This window comes from Paramisgurnus dabryanus, chromosome 4 (genome assembly GCF_030506205.2).
Source record: "Paramisgurnus dabryanus chromosome 4, PD_genome_1.1, whole genome shotgun sequence".
Taxonomy (NCBI): domain Eukaryota; kingdom Metazoa; phylum Chordata; class Actinopteri; order Cypriniformes; family Cobitidae; genus Paramisgurnus; species Paramisgurnus dabryanus.
In genome coordinates, this window is record NC_133340.1 from 40,591,539 (window position 1) to 40,609,161 (window position 17,623).

Below are 17,623 nucleotides of genomic sequence, written 5' to 3' on the forward strand. Positions count from 1 at the left end.
TTTTTCTGCATGTTTAAAAAAAGGATCAGACACATCAAATGGCAAGGAGAAAGTGCTTTTTGTATTAAAGTTAACATCACTTTGGTCAAATGCATTAGAAGTTCTTGGCTAGATTTTCCCCACATTTCAACCACACTCTGGAGTGAGCCTCTGGAGACGCAGCCAACCTTCTGTCCTCATGCCTATTTTGCGGAGGGACAGTAAGTGGCCACAACCTCTCCACCCACTTTCAGACTGGAGCTACCTCCACACTTCCCGGAGGAGCAGGGCAGGAAGTGTTCGTCTGTGTCTGAGGTCCAGAAACCTCCACTGCCTCATGTTTGCCGTTGCTTTGGGTGACCAGTGGGAGCCTGTTATCTCCGTTGCGGACGGTGTCGGGGCAGTTCTGTACAAAGATGATCCTGTTGAAAGCCTTCAGCCTCCTCCACAGCTGCAGATAGACTTTGCACTGAATGTACATGAAGATGAGTCCTCCAGCAAATCCGACGGCCACCACAATAAGCTTGGTCCAGAACGGCCACTCCAGCACCCCTACGGCAGTGAGAGGGGACAAACGCAGCAACGCTGTGTGTGCAATGAGAGCATGGCATGGCATTACAGCGCTATATCATCACAATGCCACACAGCTACTCTGAAAATCTGCAGCATTGGTTTTATTAAAAGCATTTAAAATAAAGATTACTGAGTGAAAGTGCATGGTCGCTGACTTTCAGAATGTATTAACATGCTGTTATTATTACAATTAGCTCTTGATTTCATCAATAACATATTAACCTACCCAGACAATATCTTCATTAAAGCTCATGCTCTTGTTCACAATGCATGAAAATATTTCTTTCATTTGTTTGTGTTTACCGTTGTTCTTGCCTTGTCGGATTTCTTCAGCTGTACGGTCAATCAGAACATACAGAGACCAGACGACGCACACCACGGCTGCCAGATGAAAGGTCACCGAGCAGAAGATCTTCCTTCGTTCACTTGCAGACATCTGCAGCTTCTCCCACTAAATCAGAAAGAGAGAGAGAACAAGAGTGCAGAAAAGGGATGAAAAAAGCACACTTCCACAATAATGATTCAATGCTTTTAAAAGCCATGGTGTGGCAGCACTAGTCTGGCAAGGTTTACTGTTGATCTCTAATTCTGCATCTTTTTGATAAGAGATAGATGAGCTTTTGACTTGTGGGTAATTTTGTCTCTTTGTCTTAAGCCACTAAGCATCCACCCAGAAGAAAGACCTTAGGTATCCATAAATATGCCAAGAAAGTTAAAATCACTTATAAGTCAGAATTTTGTACCGTCATACACAGCACAAGCTGCCATGGTGCACGTCGCTATGGAAACAGGAGATGTGATGATAAAGTTTGGAAAAGGAAATTTTTTTAATAATGCTGATTCACCCACCATAGCAATTTAGCTAAGAGGCAAGACTGGGGCTAGTTGTCACATAGGGAAGTTATACTTCAGTAACACTAATGGTACATTAACGGTACACGGGACGGAAGCGTTAACGCTTGACGGAAGGCTTGTCTGAAGAGTGGCCAACAGCCAATCACAGTGGCCACAACAGATGCTCCGGTCTTCCATAAACGTAATTGGCTGACATATTTACATGCCGTTCCATAGATGATAAGACAAAAAGGTTGCAGATTGTAGCTTTAAAAATAAATATTGATAAATATAGATTTTTTTTATTAAATATTAAATATAATTAATTGTTGTAAATTGTATCCTTCAAACTAAAAATCCAATATCAACATATTTTATTAGCTTGTAGGTAAACAATGTAACACAAGAAAACCACATTTGCATATATTTAGACAAGGCTAAACAACACAATGAAAGTAAGAAATGTATTTTTCATAAATTTGAGGTTTAGGCAAGCAATTATTTCAATTTATTAAATTAAGTTTCTGCCTTTAACAATGTTTTTGTATTATAACTTTCGTATAAATTCATGAATTCAGTGTTTATCTTTAAAAAAAAAAAAACACCCAATAGGCTGCCTAAATGGCAGGCTACTATTGTGACAACATGCCCTAAAAAGTTTGTTTACTTATTTATTTCTTTATACCATTTCAGCATCCAGGGCTATATTTTTGGCAAGAATTGGTTCAAGGACAACACCACCATTTTTCAATATTTTACTGTTCTTGCATCAACTTAGATGAATTAATACATATCTATCTTTTTCAATGCGTGCACTTTTAATCTTTGTACAGCGCCTTGTGAACGTGTTAGCATTTAGCTTAGCCCCATTCATTCCTATGGCTCCAAGCAGGGATGAATTTAGAAGCTACCAAACACTTCCATGTTTTCCCTATTTAAAGACTGTTACATGAGTAGGCTAAGTATGGTGGCACAAAATAAAACTTTTGTTTGGAGCCGGAATGAATGGGGCTAGGCTAAATGCTAACACATTCAAGAAGTGCTGTACAGATTAAAAGTGCACACATTGAAAAAAGATGTATTAACTAATCTAAGTTGAGGTAAAAACATATTGATAAACGGTGGTGTTTTCCTTTAATCCACACTGTGGAGTACTGCCACAACAAATATAGTATAACTTTTTTCACTAAGAGCACTGTGGCCCCCAACTGAAAATTTTAGGGGCGCAACCAGAAAATTTAAGGGCACACATTGTAAATCAATATGCTTACCAAATATTCACTTTTCTACTAATTTCCACTGTATTACTAAATACTTTATGATAGATGCAAAAATGTGCTGTTTCAAATTCACTGTCACATCACAAAAAAAGGTTAAATTTACTGGTTGCACATGTGCGACTGGATGTAAAATTCAGTGGCACACTCTCAAATTTTGGTGGCAAAATGCCACCATTTGGTGGCAGTCTGGAGCCCTGTTGTGTGGAAGGACACTTTGGCATCTCCAGTTCACATAACCTGCATGTCATTGGACTGAGGAAACCGGAGTACCTGAAGTAAACCCACACAGACACAGGGAGACAATGCAGACTTTACACAGAAAGGCTTCTCAACTGCCAGGGCTTGAACATGGGACCTTCTTGTTGTGCCACCCCTTTCCCACAAGGTCAGTACGTTTTCGGCATGTTTTCATAATTGAATAATGGTTATGATCTGTGTGTTTTACCTTGCGTAGAGGTTTGAGGTGTGTTTCCATGATGAAGTCATATTTGCACAGCTCACAGCAGCGTGTATCAGAGCTCTTGATCCACTGGTGCAGGCAGGTCTGATGCACGAAACGCAAACTTCCTGTACACCGGCAGGGCGTGATGAGTGGGCATTCTTCATCACCTTCACAGTGACAGATCCTGCAAAAACACACAAAATCAGATGAATCCCTTGGAATATTCCAACTACCCCAAATCTATCTCTCTCTCATTGTCTCTCTATCTCTCTCTCACCTGCACACCTCTAGTTCATCATCAGTGCATGCTTGTTGAGAAGAACCATTTTGATTGGGGGAATTTGTGCATTTATAGGCAGACGGGACAGCCATATCTGGGTGTCCAGAGCCTCCCTCCTCATACGACTTTCTAATAGGCTCATCCTCCTCACTTCCACACCTACTACTGCCACGCCCACCCTCTTTAGGTGCCTGACTTTGGCTCCCACGCTCCTCCCTTTTTGCCAAAACCTTTTTGTGGCCCTTGGTGGTGGGGCTCTTGCAGTGCGGAGGCCTGTTCTCTTTCTGTCCCTCATCAAGCTCAACGATGTCCTGTGCTTGCACTTGCCGGCTGCTGCTGCGTCTCCGTCTTGCTTTCTGACGGCTCCAGGAGCGAGCTTCTCTCCAGCGCTGCTCATCTTCAGAGGACGAATCATACCGTGTGGGTACATGTTTATGTGACCGCGAAGGTCTCGGTTGGTTCACACACTCTGTGACACACCCAGCGGTCCCTGTTCCACCGTTGTCCCGTCGCCGCCGGATGCGACGTTTGACTTGTCGCTTCGCGTTGGGGATAGAGTGGGGGGCGTGGCTTACAGGCATGATGAGTGTAGCTTGATCGGAGCCATCTACTGCATGTTTAGTGTAAACAGTAGAGCTGAACAACACACACATACATCCATAACAAACACACAAACATACGTCCACAAACAAACGGGATGAAAAAGGCACAAAGCGTGAAATGATTTTGACTAAAAAACATGATGTACAAATAAAAAGTGAGTCTCTTTGGAACTGGTGCTTGTATTACATTTTGTTATAGGGCTCATTTTTCTCACAATTAATTGTTAAAAGATTTTTTCAAATTTGAGCCCCAGTTCTAAAGAAAATGTGACATTTTGAAAACATGTAGTTTGGGCACAAATGCTTTGACGTAACTTACTCAACACTGTCAAAAAATGTTTTCCCTATAGCTGTCACTGGGGCACTGCCCTTAAAAAAGGTCATAATTATGTACTATATAGGTACAGAAATGTATACCTATGGTACCAATATATACCTCAGCAGTACTTATATGAACTCTTTGTGTGCAAAGCAATACTTTTTGAAAGGCTATCGCCCCAGTGACAGCACATATATAATATGGAAAGATGCAAATGAGCAAAGACATGGTTTTTCCTAACATGTAAGGCGGCCAATGCATTGGTTTCCATTGACACTAACCTGCATATGTCTTGAGAAGAAGGTGTAACTGATGTTTGCGAAACACTGTTTAGCACGGCTCCCTTGGACTCCTTGGAACTGCTCGCCTGAAACAGCCAATCACAAAAGTACAAAATTATTTTGTGGTAGCTGAATGCAAATTCTAAATGTAGTGTGCTGTGGATAACACAACATGTTAAACACAACAGAAGTGTTGTATGTTACCTTAGAAATATTGCTGGAACGACTTCCTGATCGTCCAGGTGCCTTCTCACCCTGATAAAGACAAAAAGAAGGAATAAAATCTCTCTCTCTCTCTCTCTCTCTCTCTCTCTCTCTCTCTCTCTCTCTCTCTCTCTCTCTTTCTCCCCCCATGTTAATGCTGCAGAAATTATAGATAAAGACAGAGATCGGTTGTGTCACATGTTTGAACAGATCTATAATGCGACTGCAGCTTTGAGACAAACCAATCCTATTACTAAAGACATCCTAAGACCTCTCTGCATGTGCACGCTTACATGTCTGTTGGTTCATGCTAACTGGATAAATGTACAGGGTATTTAAATTTATTAAGACAAATAAAAATTGACAAAAAGAAAGAGGGAACCAATCAGTTTGTTCAAAGGTGTGTGAGCACTGTATGTCTATCACACACAGTTTAACAGCATCAAACAGGTTCTGTTGAGGTTTATATTACTATATGTATATTTTCTGTGACTGTGTAACAATGATTTATTGACACAAACTGTAAAATAAAATTCTTTGGGATTTTAAGACAGTTTACCTAATAAGTCAAACATGCAAAAAAATGCTGGGTTATTTTCAACCCAGCACTTGGTAAAAAATAAACAAACACAGCCAATGGGTTAAATTTATCCAGAAAATGCTTATATTTGGCCCAACAATGGGTTAAAATAACCCAGCATAGGTTAAATTACAACCCATTGGGTTGGGTTCATCCCTTTTTGACCCCTGATCCCTTAGCATTTTTAGAGTGTATTTGTAGACACTTTATTTAAAACGTGTGATATGCAAAATGTGATTTGCATATGGTTTGCATCCAGTTTTCTTTTTTCTATATGTAACTATTCAACAGATTAAAGTGGAAATAATTTATTTATATAGAAAGATTTATACTTTATATGTTTTGTGGCAGTTCTCAAGAATCATTTTAAGAAACTAAATTCATTAAAGCTTATTAAATACAGTTTACATACACTCACCTAAAGGATTATTAGGAACACCTGTTCAATTTCTCATTAATGCAATTATCTAATCAACCAATCACATGGCAGTTGCTTCAATGCATTTATGGGTGTGGTCCTGGTCGAGACAATCTCCTGAACTCCAAACTGAATGTCAGAATGCAATAAGGTGATTTAAGAAATTTTGAGCGTGGCATGGTTGTTGGTGCCAGTTGGGCCGGTCTGAGTATTTCACATTCTGCTCAGTTACTGGGATTTTCACGCACAACCATTTCTAGGGTTTACAAAAAATGGTGTGAAAAGGAAAAAACATCCAGTATGCGGCAGTCCTGTGGGCGAAAATGCCTTGTTGATGCTAGAGGTCAGAGGAGAATGGGCCGACTGATTCAAGCTGATAGAAGAGCAACTTTGACTGAAATAACCACTTGTTACAACCGAGGTATGCAGCAAAGCATTTGTGAAGCCACAACACGCACAACCTTGAGGGCGGATGGGCTACAACACCGGAAACCCCACCGGGTATCACTCATCTCCACTACAAATAGGAAAAAGAGGCTAGAATTTGCACGAGCTCACCAAAATTGGACATTTGAAGACTGGAAAAATGTTGCCTGGTCTGATGAGTCTCGATTTCTGTTAAGACATTCAGATGGTAGAGTCAGAATTTGGCGTAAACAGAATGAGAACATGGATCTATCATGCCTTGTTACCACTGTGCAGGTTGTTGTTGTTGGTGTAATGGTGTGGGGGATGTTTTCTTGGCACACTTTAGGCTCCTTAGTGTCAATTGGGCATTGTTTAAATGCCACGGCCAACCTGTGCATTGTTTCTGACCATGTCCATCCCTTTATGACCACCATGTACCCATCCTCTGATGGCTACTTCCAGCAGGATAGTGCAACATGTCATAAAGCTTGAATCATTTCAAATTGGTTTCTTGAACATGACAATGAGTTCACTGTACTAAAATGGCCCCCACAGTCACCAGATCTCAACCCAATAGAGCATCTTTGGGATGTGATGGAACGGGAGCTTTGTGCCCTGGATGTGCATCCCACAAATCTCCATCAACTGCAAGATGCTATCCTACTGTATCAATATGGGCCAACAATTCTAAAGAATGCTTGAATCAATGCCACAAAGAATTAAGGCAGTTCTGAAGGCGGAAGGGGGTCAAACACAGTATTAGTATTGTGTTTCTAATAATCCTTTGGGCTATTGGGCCAGTTTCTATAAGTATGATGACAAGAGTAAATTGAAAAAATCTATATAAATACACCAGTGACCTTTAACTTCTACTTTTTAAAAGGCTGAATGTTTTGTTGTGTTTTACTGAGGTGTATTATTATTTACTGCCTCCTTGTGCCTCAGGCATTTCTCCTGCTCTTTTGATGGATCCACCTTTCTCTCTGGTCCACACCTGGCTCATTATTATCTTAAAATGTCTTTCTTTCTAACTAACATACAACAACAAAAACAGACAAATGATCCTCTGGTGGTTAATATAAATTTTAAAAGGCCTATGCAGTGTGGTTTAAATGCACTGCAAGCATAGGGGCATCAGATTTATTTTGCATAAAATATCAGACATACAAAAAACATGGGAGGCCGTCACTATAAATTCAACCAACATAAACTAGTTTTTTATATATATACGGTCATAAATGGACAAGCCCAACTCATTAGTTTAACCTATGCTGGGTTGTTTCAACCAAAAATGCTGGGTTGTTTTAACCCATTGTTGGGTCAAATAGAAATGTATTTTGGGTTAATTTAACCCAACGACTGGGCCCAATGTTGTGTTGAAAATAACACCATTACGAATATGGTACTTTCTTTATAAACAAGGTAATTTTGGTAAGTACAGCTAGCATTAGACTGTATTCTCTCTTCTGGAGCAACACTATATCCATCTGAATTATTTATGCAAACGCTGAGGCACCAACATCTGATCAGTTTATCAATATTACATACACTCGCAGTCTATCTGTAAATGAATGTGAAGGTGCATTTTGGACAAAAAAACACTAAATGAATTGTTTGACATCAGAATTCTCTGACATTCAGTGCCATCAAGCATTTTGCTTACACCTAAAATATAACCAGTGGCGGCTCGTGACTGCTCATCCGAGGGGAGCAAATTCAAAATATGTGTTTTGGAGTATCATGTGTGTTGCTCGTGTTTTCAAAATATGTGTTTGTTGCCTCATGTGAACCATGTGCATCATGTGTTTTGTCAAAATAAGTGCCTGCTGCACACGCGTCAAAACCGTTTATGATAAAAGAGACGCTCATGTTCACAAAATACACGCAAGACACTCCCTTAACAGTAAACTCTGATTTCGCATGAGATTATGTGAGTATCTGGCAAACACAAAATTGGACCAAAATTGTTGGTAATTGTGTCTGCTTGTTCCAGTTTCAATGCATGCAGGAGCCTGTGTGCTCAACAGGGCTGGATTAGCTCAAGATGAGGTCTAATCTGTGAGTTGTTGGGTTGCAGGGATTTTAGATTCAAGTCTCATTTATTTCTCTGGAGTCTGAGGAAGTACTTTCTGGTCTTCCCATCCAGAGCTCTGCATAACAAAGATTTCTTTCCCCTAACAGCTTTTATTTTATACAGACAAGCTTGTGTATGCAGAGACACACAATGGTGAGCATCCCCTGTGATTGGTGTTTGTTTAAGGGACAATGTGCCTGCAGCCAATCACAGACCAAGATTAAAGCTCTTGCTGGCATTCAGATGCCAACTATAGACACAGGTGCATCATGGGATGATAAAATGTACTGATAAAATACACATGCTGCACTAGTCTTTCATAAGGCTTTACTTAAATTGAAAAGATGTAAAGATCACAAGGTTAGTAACTACTGCTGTGATATGGTCGCACCATTGGTTCTCAGCAGTGGGCTTTCCCCTTTTAGTAAAATATGAATTTCATTAGATTTGTATGCTCTCATGACAACAGGTGTTTTAATGGGAACGTTTCAATAAAATAAACATTTTGCCACAGCAACTACTAAGTGACGTCCTGTATTTACATAAAGTCACATTTATACTTATAATTTTGCTCATATTTCCTCTAATTACCAATTTGCTAGATGTAAAGCCTTTTATTAATTCTTCTGGATTCAGATCATGTTCTCTCATGAGGACGAATATGACTCAGACTTCCTGAGAAACATGATAAATCCTAGACACATCCACACACACATGCACACACAAAAAATCAGAACTAAAGTCACATTGAACTGTGGACAAGCAGAATCCTATCAAAGGAACCTTCATCTTACTTATGAAATCATTAATGTGGTGACTGTTATCTTTTGAGGTCACAAACATTTTTCAATACATCTATTATCTATAAAGAGATGTGGGGAGATAATGATGCTGATAATGACCTGGGTAATTATCACTGGTGTAAAAGACACTTCAATTAAATCTGTGACTCTATATGTGGCTTCCTGTTTTAAAGAGTAAAGGTCAGAAGAGCCAGCCAAGGAGAGCCCAGTTAGTACCCAACATGATGCCAAGGAATTGTGAGTACAGCATACGTGTGTGTGTGTGTGTGTGTGTGTGTGTGTTAGTGAGTGATCACTAATTACAACTCCAGCAGAGAGCACAGTAGATTATATAAAGCAGGGGTCTCCAACCTTTTGATGAGCAAGGGCTACCACAATGGATAAAACAATCTGTTGGGCTACTTTTTTTATATAGTACTCAAAAGTTTTCATTAATGTTTAAAATGTTAACATACATAAAAGAAGCCAAGCTAATATAAAAAATATGTTTTAAATAAACATCAAAATTGAGGCTATTAATAGAATGTGCTTTGGCGGGCAACTCACAGACTCAGTGCGGGCAACCTGGTGCACAAAACACTCTTGACTTATGACATTCACACAACACACTTATAAACACATCCATATTCCATATTGAAAATCTGAGAAATTGCTTAGATCATTTATCAGTGTTAAATTATATTATTTATTCTTTTCCGGTCCTTTTAATATTTTCTAGCTTCGAGTAGTGCCGCATTACCTTGGGTGTGAACTATTTTCGAATAATTAAATGACCCGTCGTCATTTATTCCTTATAAAACTAATTGAAGTGAAATTAATGCTCAGTGCTCAGTTGACAATGATAACTAAATTACATTAAACTTATTTAATAATTATTTTTGGATTATTCTCACAAAACCACTAATATATCATGACAGTACTGATATTAATTATAAAACATAACTCGGTAACACAAAAAATCATCATAACAAACATAAATGTGGTTTCTATATTGCACATAAATCATTTAAAATAAGAATTAAGTATTTTTGTATTTTATTGCTTTTTCTGCTGAAAATCTCATTACTGTAATCGTCCTGCCATGAGTGCATTGTGTTGTAATTTAAAAAGGTAAATATTATTCTGAAAAAATATATTTGAAGTTCTACTAGATATTTTCAGATAACATAAAAGGGGTAAATATTTTTGTCTAAATATTTATATATAATAAAAATGAAGAAATAGTGAAAAAAGAAATGTCCATGACTTTTGTTCTCATCCTATATACATTTTTTAAAGGATACTCTCTGTTTTGATTCTCATTACTGAGGTAGGTTTCCACATAAAAAAAATTGCATTTATAATTTTCTATTGAAATATACTTCATTAATCTCTTATTATGTATAATTAATAAAAACATGCTTAGGCATTATAGCTTCTCTTTATTTTAGCAAAACATGCTATGGTGGTGGTTTCAAATGGTAAAGAAGAGTTGTTTAAGGCCTTTTTTAAATAAAAATTCGAAATGAATGCCTTTAAACATATTAGACTTTGTTTTTAATGAATAAAAAGAAATTTGTTGAGGCAAGTATTTTTAAAAAGTCTTATTTCACAGCTCATTCCAATACTTGATTCTGATTGGCCAGTCACAACATTTGCAGGGTTGTATTATTCCCAGATAACAACCGTTCAAAAACAAACAAACATGGTAACCCAGATGCTGCAAATCATTTTGACACATTGGGGCGGTTTTTCGGACAGGGATTAGACTAGACTAAAACAAATGTAAGAGCTGTCCAAACTGAAAACAACTTGCACTGACATATCTTAAAATGCATCGATGCCCTTTGTTTTGCCTCAAAATGCACACAAATAATGTTTTTAGTAAGACATGTTTGTTAAATCTAGTTATATTTCCTAATTAAACTAAGGCTTAGTCCTGGTTTAAGCTAATCCCTGTCAGAGAAACCACCCCATACAGTTTAATATTACACAAAAATTAAATATAAATATGTCTTTTAATGACATATGTGACATTATTTTTTACAAATGATTAAACTAAATAGTGTGTTTGTGACATTCGAACATCTTGTTTTATCTTCAAACTGAAAGTTAAAGGGTTTCCTCATAGATTCATAATAAATGAGCAAATAAAATATTTCAAATCAATATTTAATGTTTTGAGGTAAATAGCCATTTATTAAGCAGAATAATGTACAGGCAGCTGGTTGTTTATGCGAAATAAGCCCCTTGAGTGTGATACCTCTGCTTCGCGTTATGGTCTTGATCACACTGTCGGGGCTTATTTCTGCAATAACAATATGCTGCCTATACATTATCCCTTATGGTTGACATCTTTAAACTACAATTTCTTGAGAATCGCCTATTTATTTTTTTATCTTACATTTCTTTCTATTTTTTCGACGCATACCACCACATAAACAAACTAATACAATACCAGATTCTCAACAGATGCTCAACATGCAGGAAAACAACAGAATTTTCATTTTGCTTCGAAAACTAAAAGTATTTTCAACACAGATTGATTAGTATATCATCCATTATTTTTTGATGTTTGCAGCGAATCCATAGAGGATATCCAGTGTTCAGACTTTGTCCATTTGCATCTTACTCTGTCCAAGAACCACCCACACAGACAGAATTTTTAAACACAATGTAAGATGAAAAACTGAAGCTTAGAGCCGAGTTTATCTGAAATAGATGAGGCCACAATCATAAACCAGCAGATGAAGATTCTGATGTCTCAACTGCTGACAGCTTACCATAGAAATTCCACTACTTATTTAAAGGGAGCACTTCACAAGAGTTTTTAAAATGTCAAATAAATATTTGGTGTCCTCAGTATGTGACGTTCTAGCTCAAAATATCATATAGATAATTTATTTTAGCATGATAAAACTGCCACGTTGTAGGTTTGAGCAAAAATGTGCCATTTTTGGGTGTGTCCTTTTAAATGCAAATGATTTTCTCTCTGCACTAAATGGCAGTGTGTGGTTGGATAGTGCAGATTAAGGGGTGGTATTATCCACTTCTGACATCACAAGGGGAGCCAAATTTCAATGACCTATTTTTTCACATGCTTGCAGAGAATGGTTTACCAAAACTAAGTTACTGGGTTTGTTATTTTTTTTTACATTTTCTAGGTAGATAAAAGCACCAGGGACCCAATTTTAGCAATTAAACATGGAAAAATCTGATCTTCATTATATGTCCCCTTTTAAAGCAACAATTAGGCTTATTGTTCAATACAACAACATCATTTTATATGTAAAGTATCTGTTTGCAAAATTAAAATGAGATGATTGTGTCATTTCTTGTATTCTCATATTCAAAGCAGAAGAAAGCTTTTTAATAATCTAAATGTATGCCATGTAATTATTAAAATCTAAACACATGACCCATAATAACAACTTGAGCTCTAATTCAACCCTTATGATTTACAATCACTCCTGCACAGTAATCATCAAAATATCTCATGTGATATAAGCAAGACCATAGCAACCACAGGTTGCATAAATGCTTCCTATCCTATTGGTATATGATAATAATATTTGCCATAATAACATCAACCTTTAAATTCATAATTGTTATGAATAATAGTTGCTAAACATGCATAGTAACTCTCACACACACACATATACAAGAAGCGTCATATGGAAAGGTGTGCTACAGTATGTGTATCCATAAGTAATACAGATATCCATGTACTGTACATACATCTTTGAGTGTTTGTATGTCTGTTTCTGTGTACTTACCTCATTCTCTTTACTCTTGTCTCTAGTCCTGCTGGAGCTCCGAATGTTACTTGCAGTCTCCTTGGCAATAGGCACAACTGATATTTGATGCACAGGCATGCTAGCAGTGCTCGGCACTGTGGGATACCTCTCCGTCTTCAGTCCACCAAAGACAACAGGCTCACACCATCCGTAGGGTCGGCATGGAAACAAAAAATCCGACTCACTCTAGTGCTAATGCAGATAGTCCTATGGAGATATGCATGAAATCAGGTTAAGTATCCTCGCCAAGATTTAGACTTGAGCTATGGACAGAGAGAAATGTCTGGAAAGCTGCTTGCCACATTCCAGAAAAGCTTAAGACAATGGTTCTTATTCCATCCTGTGTGATCTGTGAGAGAGAGAGAGAGAGAGAGAGAGAGAGAGAGAGAGAGAGAGAGAGAGAGAGAGAGAGAGAGAGAGAGAGAGAGAGAGAGAGAGAGAGAGAGAGAGAGAGAGAGAGAGAGAGAGAGAGAGAGAGGGAATGTGAGAGTGGGAGAGAGAGAAAGAGAGAGAGCTAATTCAAATTCAGTTCTACCTGGGAGCCGCAGGGATGTCTGTGTCTGTTCAATCTGACCTGTAAACATGCTGCTGATAGGACTTAGAGGTTATTTTTGCTCCAAATCTCCTCCCTCGAGGAGCAGTGAGAAGTAAAGCAGCCAGCTAATCAGCTTATACCCACAGGCTTCCCAAAACCTCAGCTTCTGTAACACACAGACATAGACAAATACTACCGGCAAACTTGCTATATCATCTAAATTGTCATATATTGTACAAACATATCATGTTTATTGTTCTTTTATAGGATATCAACATACCAACTTGACTTGTTAGGTACGTAAATATAAAAAAACTACTTAAAGTATGAGTTTAAAAATTAGCTATTTGAAAAGTACTCATCAGTAGTGATTATGAATATTATATGACTATGAATGTTATAACAACAATTTAAAAGATATCTTACATCACTGTCATATTGTTATACGTAGTATAGTTTTTAGAAAGAACAAAAACACATTAAGATGCAAGCAGCTATGAAAGGGCCCCCGCACGATTGGCATTTAAAGGTACAATTTGTAAGATATTTGCAGTAAAATATCCAAAAACCACTAGGCCAGTGTTTTGCCCAGTTGATAACTTACAATATCTCTAATGTTTTCAACTACTTATAAATCATGAGAAAATTGTCATTCTAAACAGTGACATGGGGCAGGGAGTGTCTTGCGTGTTTTTTGTGAACGTGAGCATCTCTTTTATCACTTATTTTGACAAAACATGTGATGCACATGGTTCACACGAGCAACACACATGACACTTCGAACACATATTTTGAATTTGCGCCCTTTGGAACAGCAGTACAAATCATCACTGGAGAATAATAGCATACTGAAATGAAATTGGTTGCATTTTATTTGAAAACAAATATTAGTTTAAAACTCAGGTACATCTGTAAGATGTCTGGTAAAGATCTGGAGATCTGAAATACATCTGGTGTGTAAAAACATCTTAAAAGGTCTAAGAAAGAGCTGCTTTACATACTTGCAGACGTCTTCAATATGTCTATATTACATCTTTTAGGAAACGTCTCAGAGACGTATTGCAGATGAGCAAACAATCTAAATAATATTATACGTCTTGCAGATTAAACACATACATCAAATAGACATCTTCGAGATGTATGTGCGCTATCAGTGTGAGACCATTTCTCAGACTTGAAGAAAACAGACTAACAATAAAAATTCGGACTGTGCGTGCGTGCGTGTGTGTGAATTTGCTTTAAATAAAATAAAAACCTTTGCTTTAAATAAATCTTTTATTTTATTCAGTCACCTCAGGAATGTTTTCAAGTGTCTAATGAGAGTGCTTTCTTTTCTCTCTACTACATTCTAAATCTAAAGCATATATCATCCCCTACATTAAAGATTAAATTTCATTTAATACCTAATTTCATTACAAATCTAATATAGTTGCTTTTTCATGAGTAAAAGGTTTTACTTGAGTATTAATATAATATAATATTTTTAAAGAAAATACTACAATACACTTTATGCATCAAATGTAGTCAAGTAAGTTTGCCAAATAAAAAGACTACGTACTTTCTCAATCCGAAGGCTGCAGCCTCTTTTTTTTCTTTTTTTCCCGAAGGCTGCAGCCTCCGGAGGTCGCATTTCAAGGCTGCATACGTCATCAAGACCGTTTTATTTTAAAATATTACCAATTACAACCTTGATTACTATTCTTACTTGATCTTAAATTGTTGTAATATGCTTATTACTTGAGAATGTAATGCTTAGTTATTTTAAATAAACCAGGTTTAATGACGTATACAGCTGCAGTCACGGCCGCTGTCATATCTGCGTTCACCATGGGCGGTGTTTACAAACGTGCGCGTTGCTACGGTTGCGCCCCTGTCCCGAAGTTAACTTCCGGTTTGTGTTTGTTTTTGGTCTGGCTAGTGGCTTTCAATATGGCGCCCACTACAAAGAAGGTTCGAATTAAGATAATGAGTAGAAAGAAATTGGGATCGGGTTGTAGTGCTCTAGGATGCAACATGACATCTGGAACAAATACCTTATCGAAAATCAAAATGTATCGTTATCCTAAAGACGAAGACAGACGTCGAGCATGGCTCATCGCTGTGCAAAGAGAGGGTTTGCAGCCAGGCAAGAATCTAAGGCTCTGTAGCAATCACTTCATTACAGGTAAACTCATTATAAGCGACACATAAATCTAGCTGACCAGTAACGAGCTTTAAATAGTTCTGAATTTGCTACATTACCGGCTACACACGTAGCTGACAATTTTACACAGTAACGAAAGCTCGGTGTAGTACTCTTCAGCTATGATTTGAACTAGCGCAATGATACTCGATTACCATCAAACCTAATCTAATAACAACAGTGCGCCTTTGGCTTGCTCCATAGGGACATAAGTTAACTAATACAATAATGTAATGCATTGCTTTTCTGATGAAGCTTTAAATCAACTACTAAATAAGGACTTTTACTACATTTTCTCTGACGGATTTACTGCATTATCAGTCATTGATTTATCTTTAAAGCTGCTTTGAAGCATGTGCATTGTGAAAAGTGCTCCAAATAAATTAAATAAATCTATTTTTATTGCACTAGTAAGCTACTGATATTTTTAAAAGTAATAATTTTCATGCAAGATCATATAAAGAACACATTTTACACAAAAATGTGCATGTTTAAGCAGTAAAGTTGTATGATGCTCAGCAAAGTGCAATACTCTTTCTGTCATTGTTTTAATTTAGGTGCACCATCAGCGGATCCTTGGAATCCAGATTTTGTTCCATCAATATTCGCGCACACAACCACCGCTGATGGTTCACAGAAGCTGGAGCAAAAGCAGATGAGACAGAAAAGAAAACCAGTGGTTAAGTCCAATGATTCACCTTCTTTAGAGGTCTCTCATACTGACCCTAATAAACAATGCACTGCTGCGGGTACAGATCTTTCAATGGCCGACATTGACCGGCTACAAAAAGAAAACATTGAATTGAAAAGAAAAGTGGCTGTACTGGAGAAGACACTGAAATCTCAAGAAAATGACTACAAGATTGTATGCTGGGCAGTGTGTCCGAATTGCTTTTGTGTTTTTCAACCTCGTCCCTTACCCGACGACAAAGTGGAAAGCATCATCGACCATCCTTGCCATTCACGAGCAGTTTCTTGTGGGAATCTTCCTGGGGAATCTTCTTCTAGACTTAAATAAATGAAGATCTAGCTTTTCACTTCTGAGTGAGTTTTGGAACTGTCCGGTGACCGTCCAGAAAAGATATGAAAAGAAATCTCTGCACCCTTTTCAAGACTACAGGTTACAATATAATAGTGTGAAGTTCCTTGTTGGAATCAGCATTTACATTTATATTGAAAGTCTGGGGTGGTTGTGTTAGCGAAAAGGTTATAACAAAACATTCCGGTTCGAATGACCTTCTTTGACCATTTAATAGCTGATCGAGGCTTTAATTTTCCTAATTATTTTGCCACAAATGTGTTCGGCTTTTTGTACCATTAAAACTATTTATAGGATTTGAGGTGACACACTAGAAAAATATCACATGTGAGAATCCATGTGGAAAAGGGCATAGGAAACTGAAGTCATTTAACACCTTGCCAGTCAGTATTGTTATATGTTAAAATTATAACAATGTTTGCACAATACGTTTATTGACATATTTATTTAATGATAAATAAAGTTACTAAAGACTACAATTTATGTTGTTTCTACTGTATGTATGTAGGGCTGGTCAAAAAAATAGATTTTTCGATTAATCGTTTTTTAAAATGTGGTCGATTCAGAATCGATTATCAAAGATCACTTAATCTTTGCACAGCATGTTGTTTTGTGAATGTGTTAGCATTTAGCCTAGCCCCATTCATTCCTTAGGATCCAAACAGGAATGAATTTAGAAGGACCAAACACTTCCATGTTTTAATGACTGTTACAAGAGGTGGCGATTTTCTAAGCGGATAAGAAATGAGAACTATATATTTAAAAAAATATTGAAAAACAGTGGTGTTTTCCTTTAAAATAGCAGGAACAACCTATGCACTACTGAGCTGCATTTGATACCATTTTTATGTAGCTGTCACTCAACTGCAGTCGTACCTTCTGCATCCACATCATTTGGCAGCATGTGTTTTAAGTAAAGCTGTATAGCCTTTGCATATATGTGGTGACAAAACTATTGTCATGAGGCACATCAAACTGCAGGTGCTGTACTGAGGTCTGAATATCAAGACGCTT

At 37.5% G+C, this 17,623-nt stretch overlaps 1 protein-coding gene across 2 annotated transcripts; it reads right to left on the reverse strand.

Annotated features, from left to right (window-relative positions):
- Positions 1 to 20: 20 nt before the first annotated feature.
- On the reverse strand, positions 21 to 13,556 carry marchf1 (membrane-associated ring finger (C3HC4) 1). Of its 2 annotated transcripts, none has more exons than XM_065254592.2 (8): positions 13,428 to 13,556; positions 12,833 to 13,202; positions 4,795 to 4,845; positions 4,591 to 4,676; positions 3,386 to 4,024; positions 3,112 to 3,292; positions 856 to 1,003; positions 21 to 531 (listed from the first exon to the last, which is right to left on the reverse strand). In XM_065254592.2, exons 2-8 carry the CDS (start codon positions 12,929 to 12,931, stop codon positions 230 to 232), a joined length of 1,506 nt encoding a protein of 501 aa, XP_065110664.1. In that variant the 5' UTR covers positions 12,932 to 13,202; positions 13,428 to 13,556; the 3' UTR covers positions 21 to 229. The 2 variants fall into 2 exon arrangements, with proteins under 2 accessions (XP_065110664.1, XP_065110663.1); XM_065254591.2 differs by having other exon boundaries at positions 21 to 564.
- Between the last annotated feature and the right edge of the window lie 4,067 nt (positions 13,557 to 17,623).

What these genes read in the sequence shown, in the direction of transcription:
- marchf1 (XM_065254591.2), bottom strand. Translation starts at nt 12,931, where the DNA reads ATGCCTGTGCATCAAATATCAGTTGTGCCTATTGCCAAGGAGACTGCA. An exon ending in GTTCCAGCAATATTTCTAAG is followed by an intron (nt 4,677 to 4,794) that starts GTAACATACAAC and finishes TGGCTGTTTCAG; the next exon opens with GCGAGCAGTTCCAAGGAGTC. An exon ending in TCTTCTCAAGACATATGCAG is followed by an intron (nt 4,025 to 4,590) that starts GTTAGTGTCAAT and finishes TGTGTTGTTCAG; the next exon opens with CTCTACTGTTTACACTAAAC.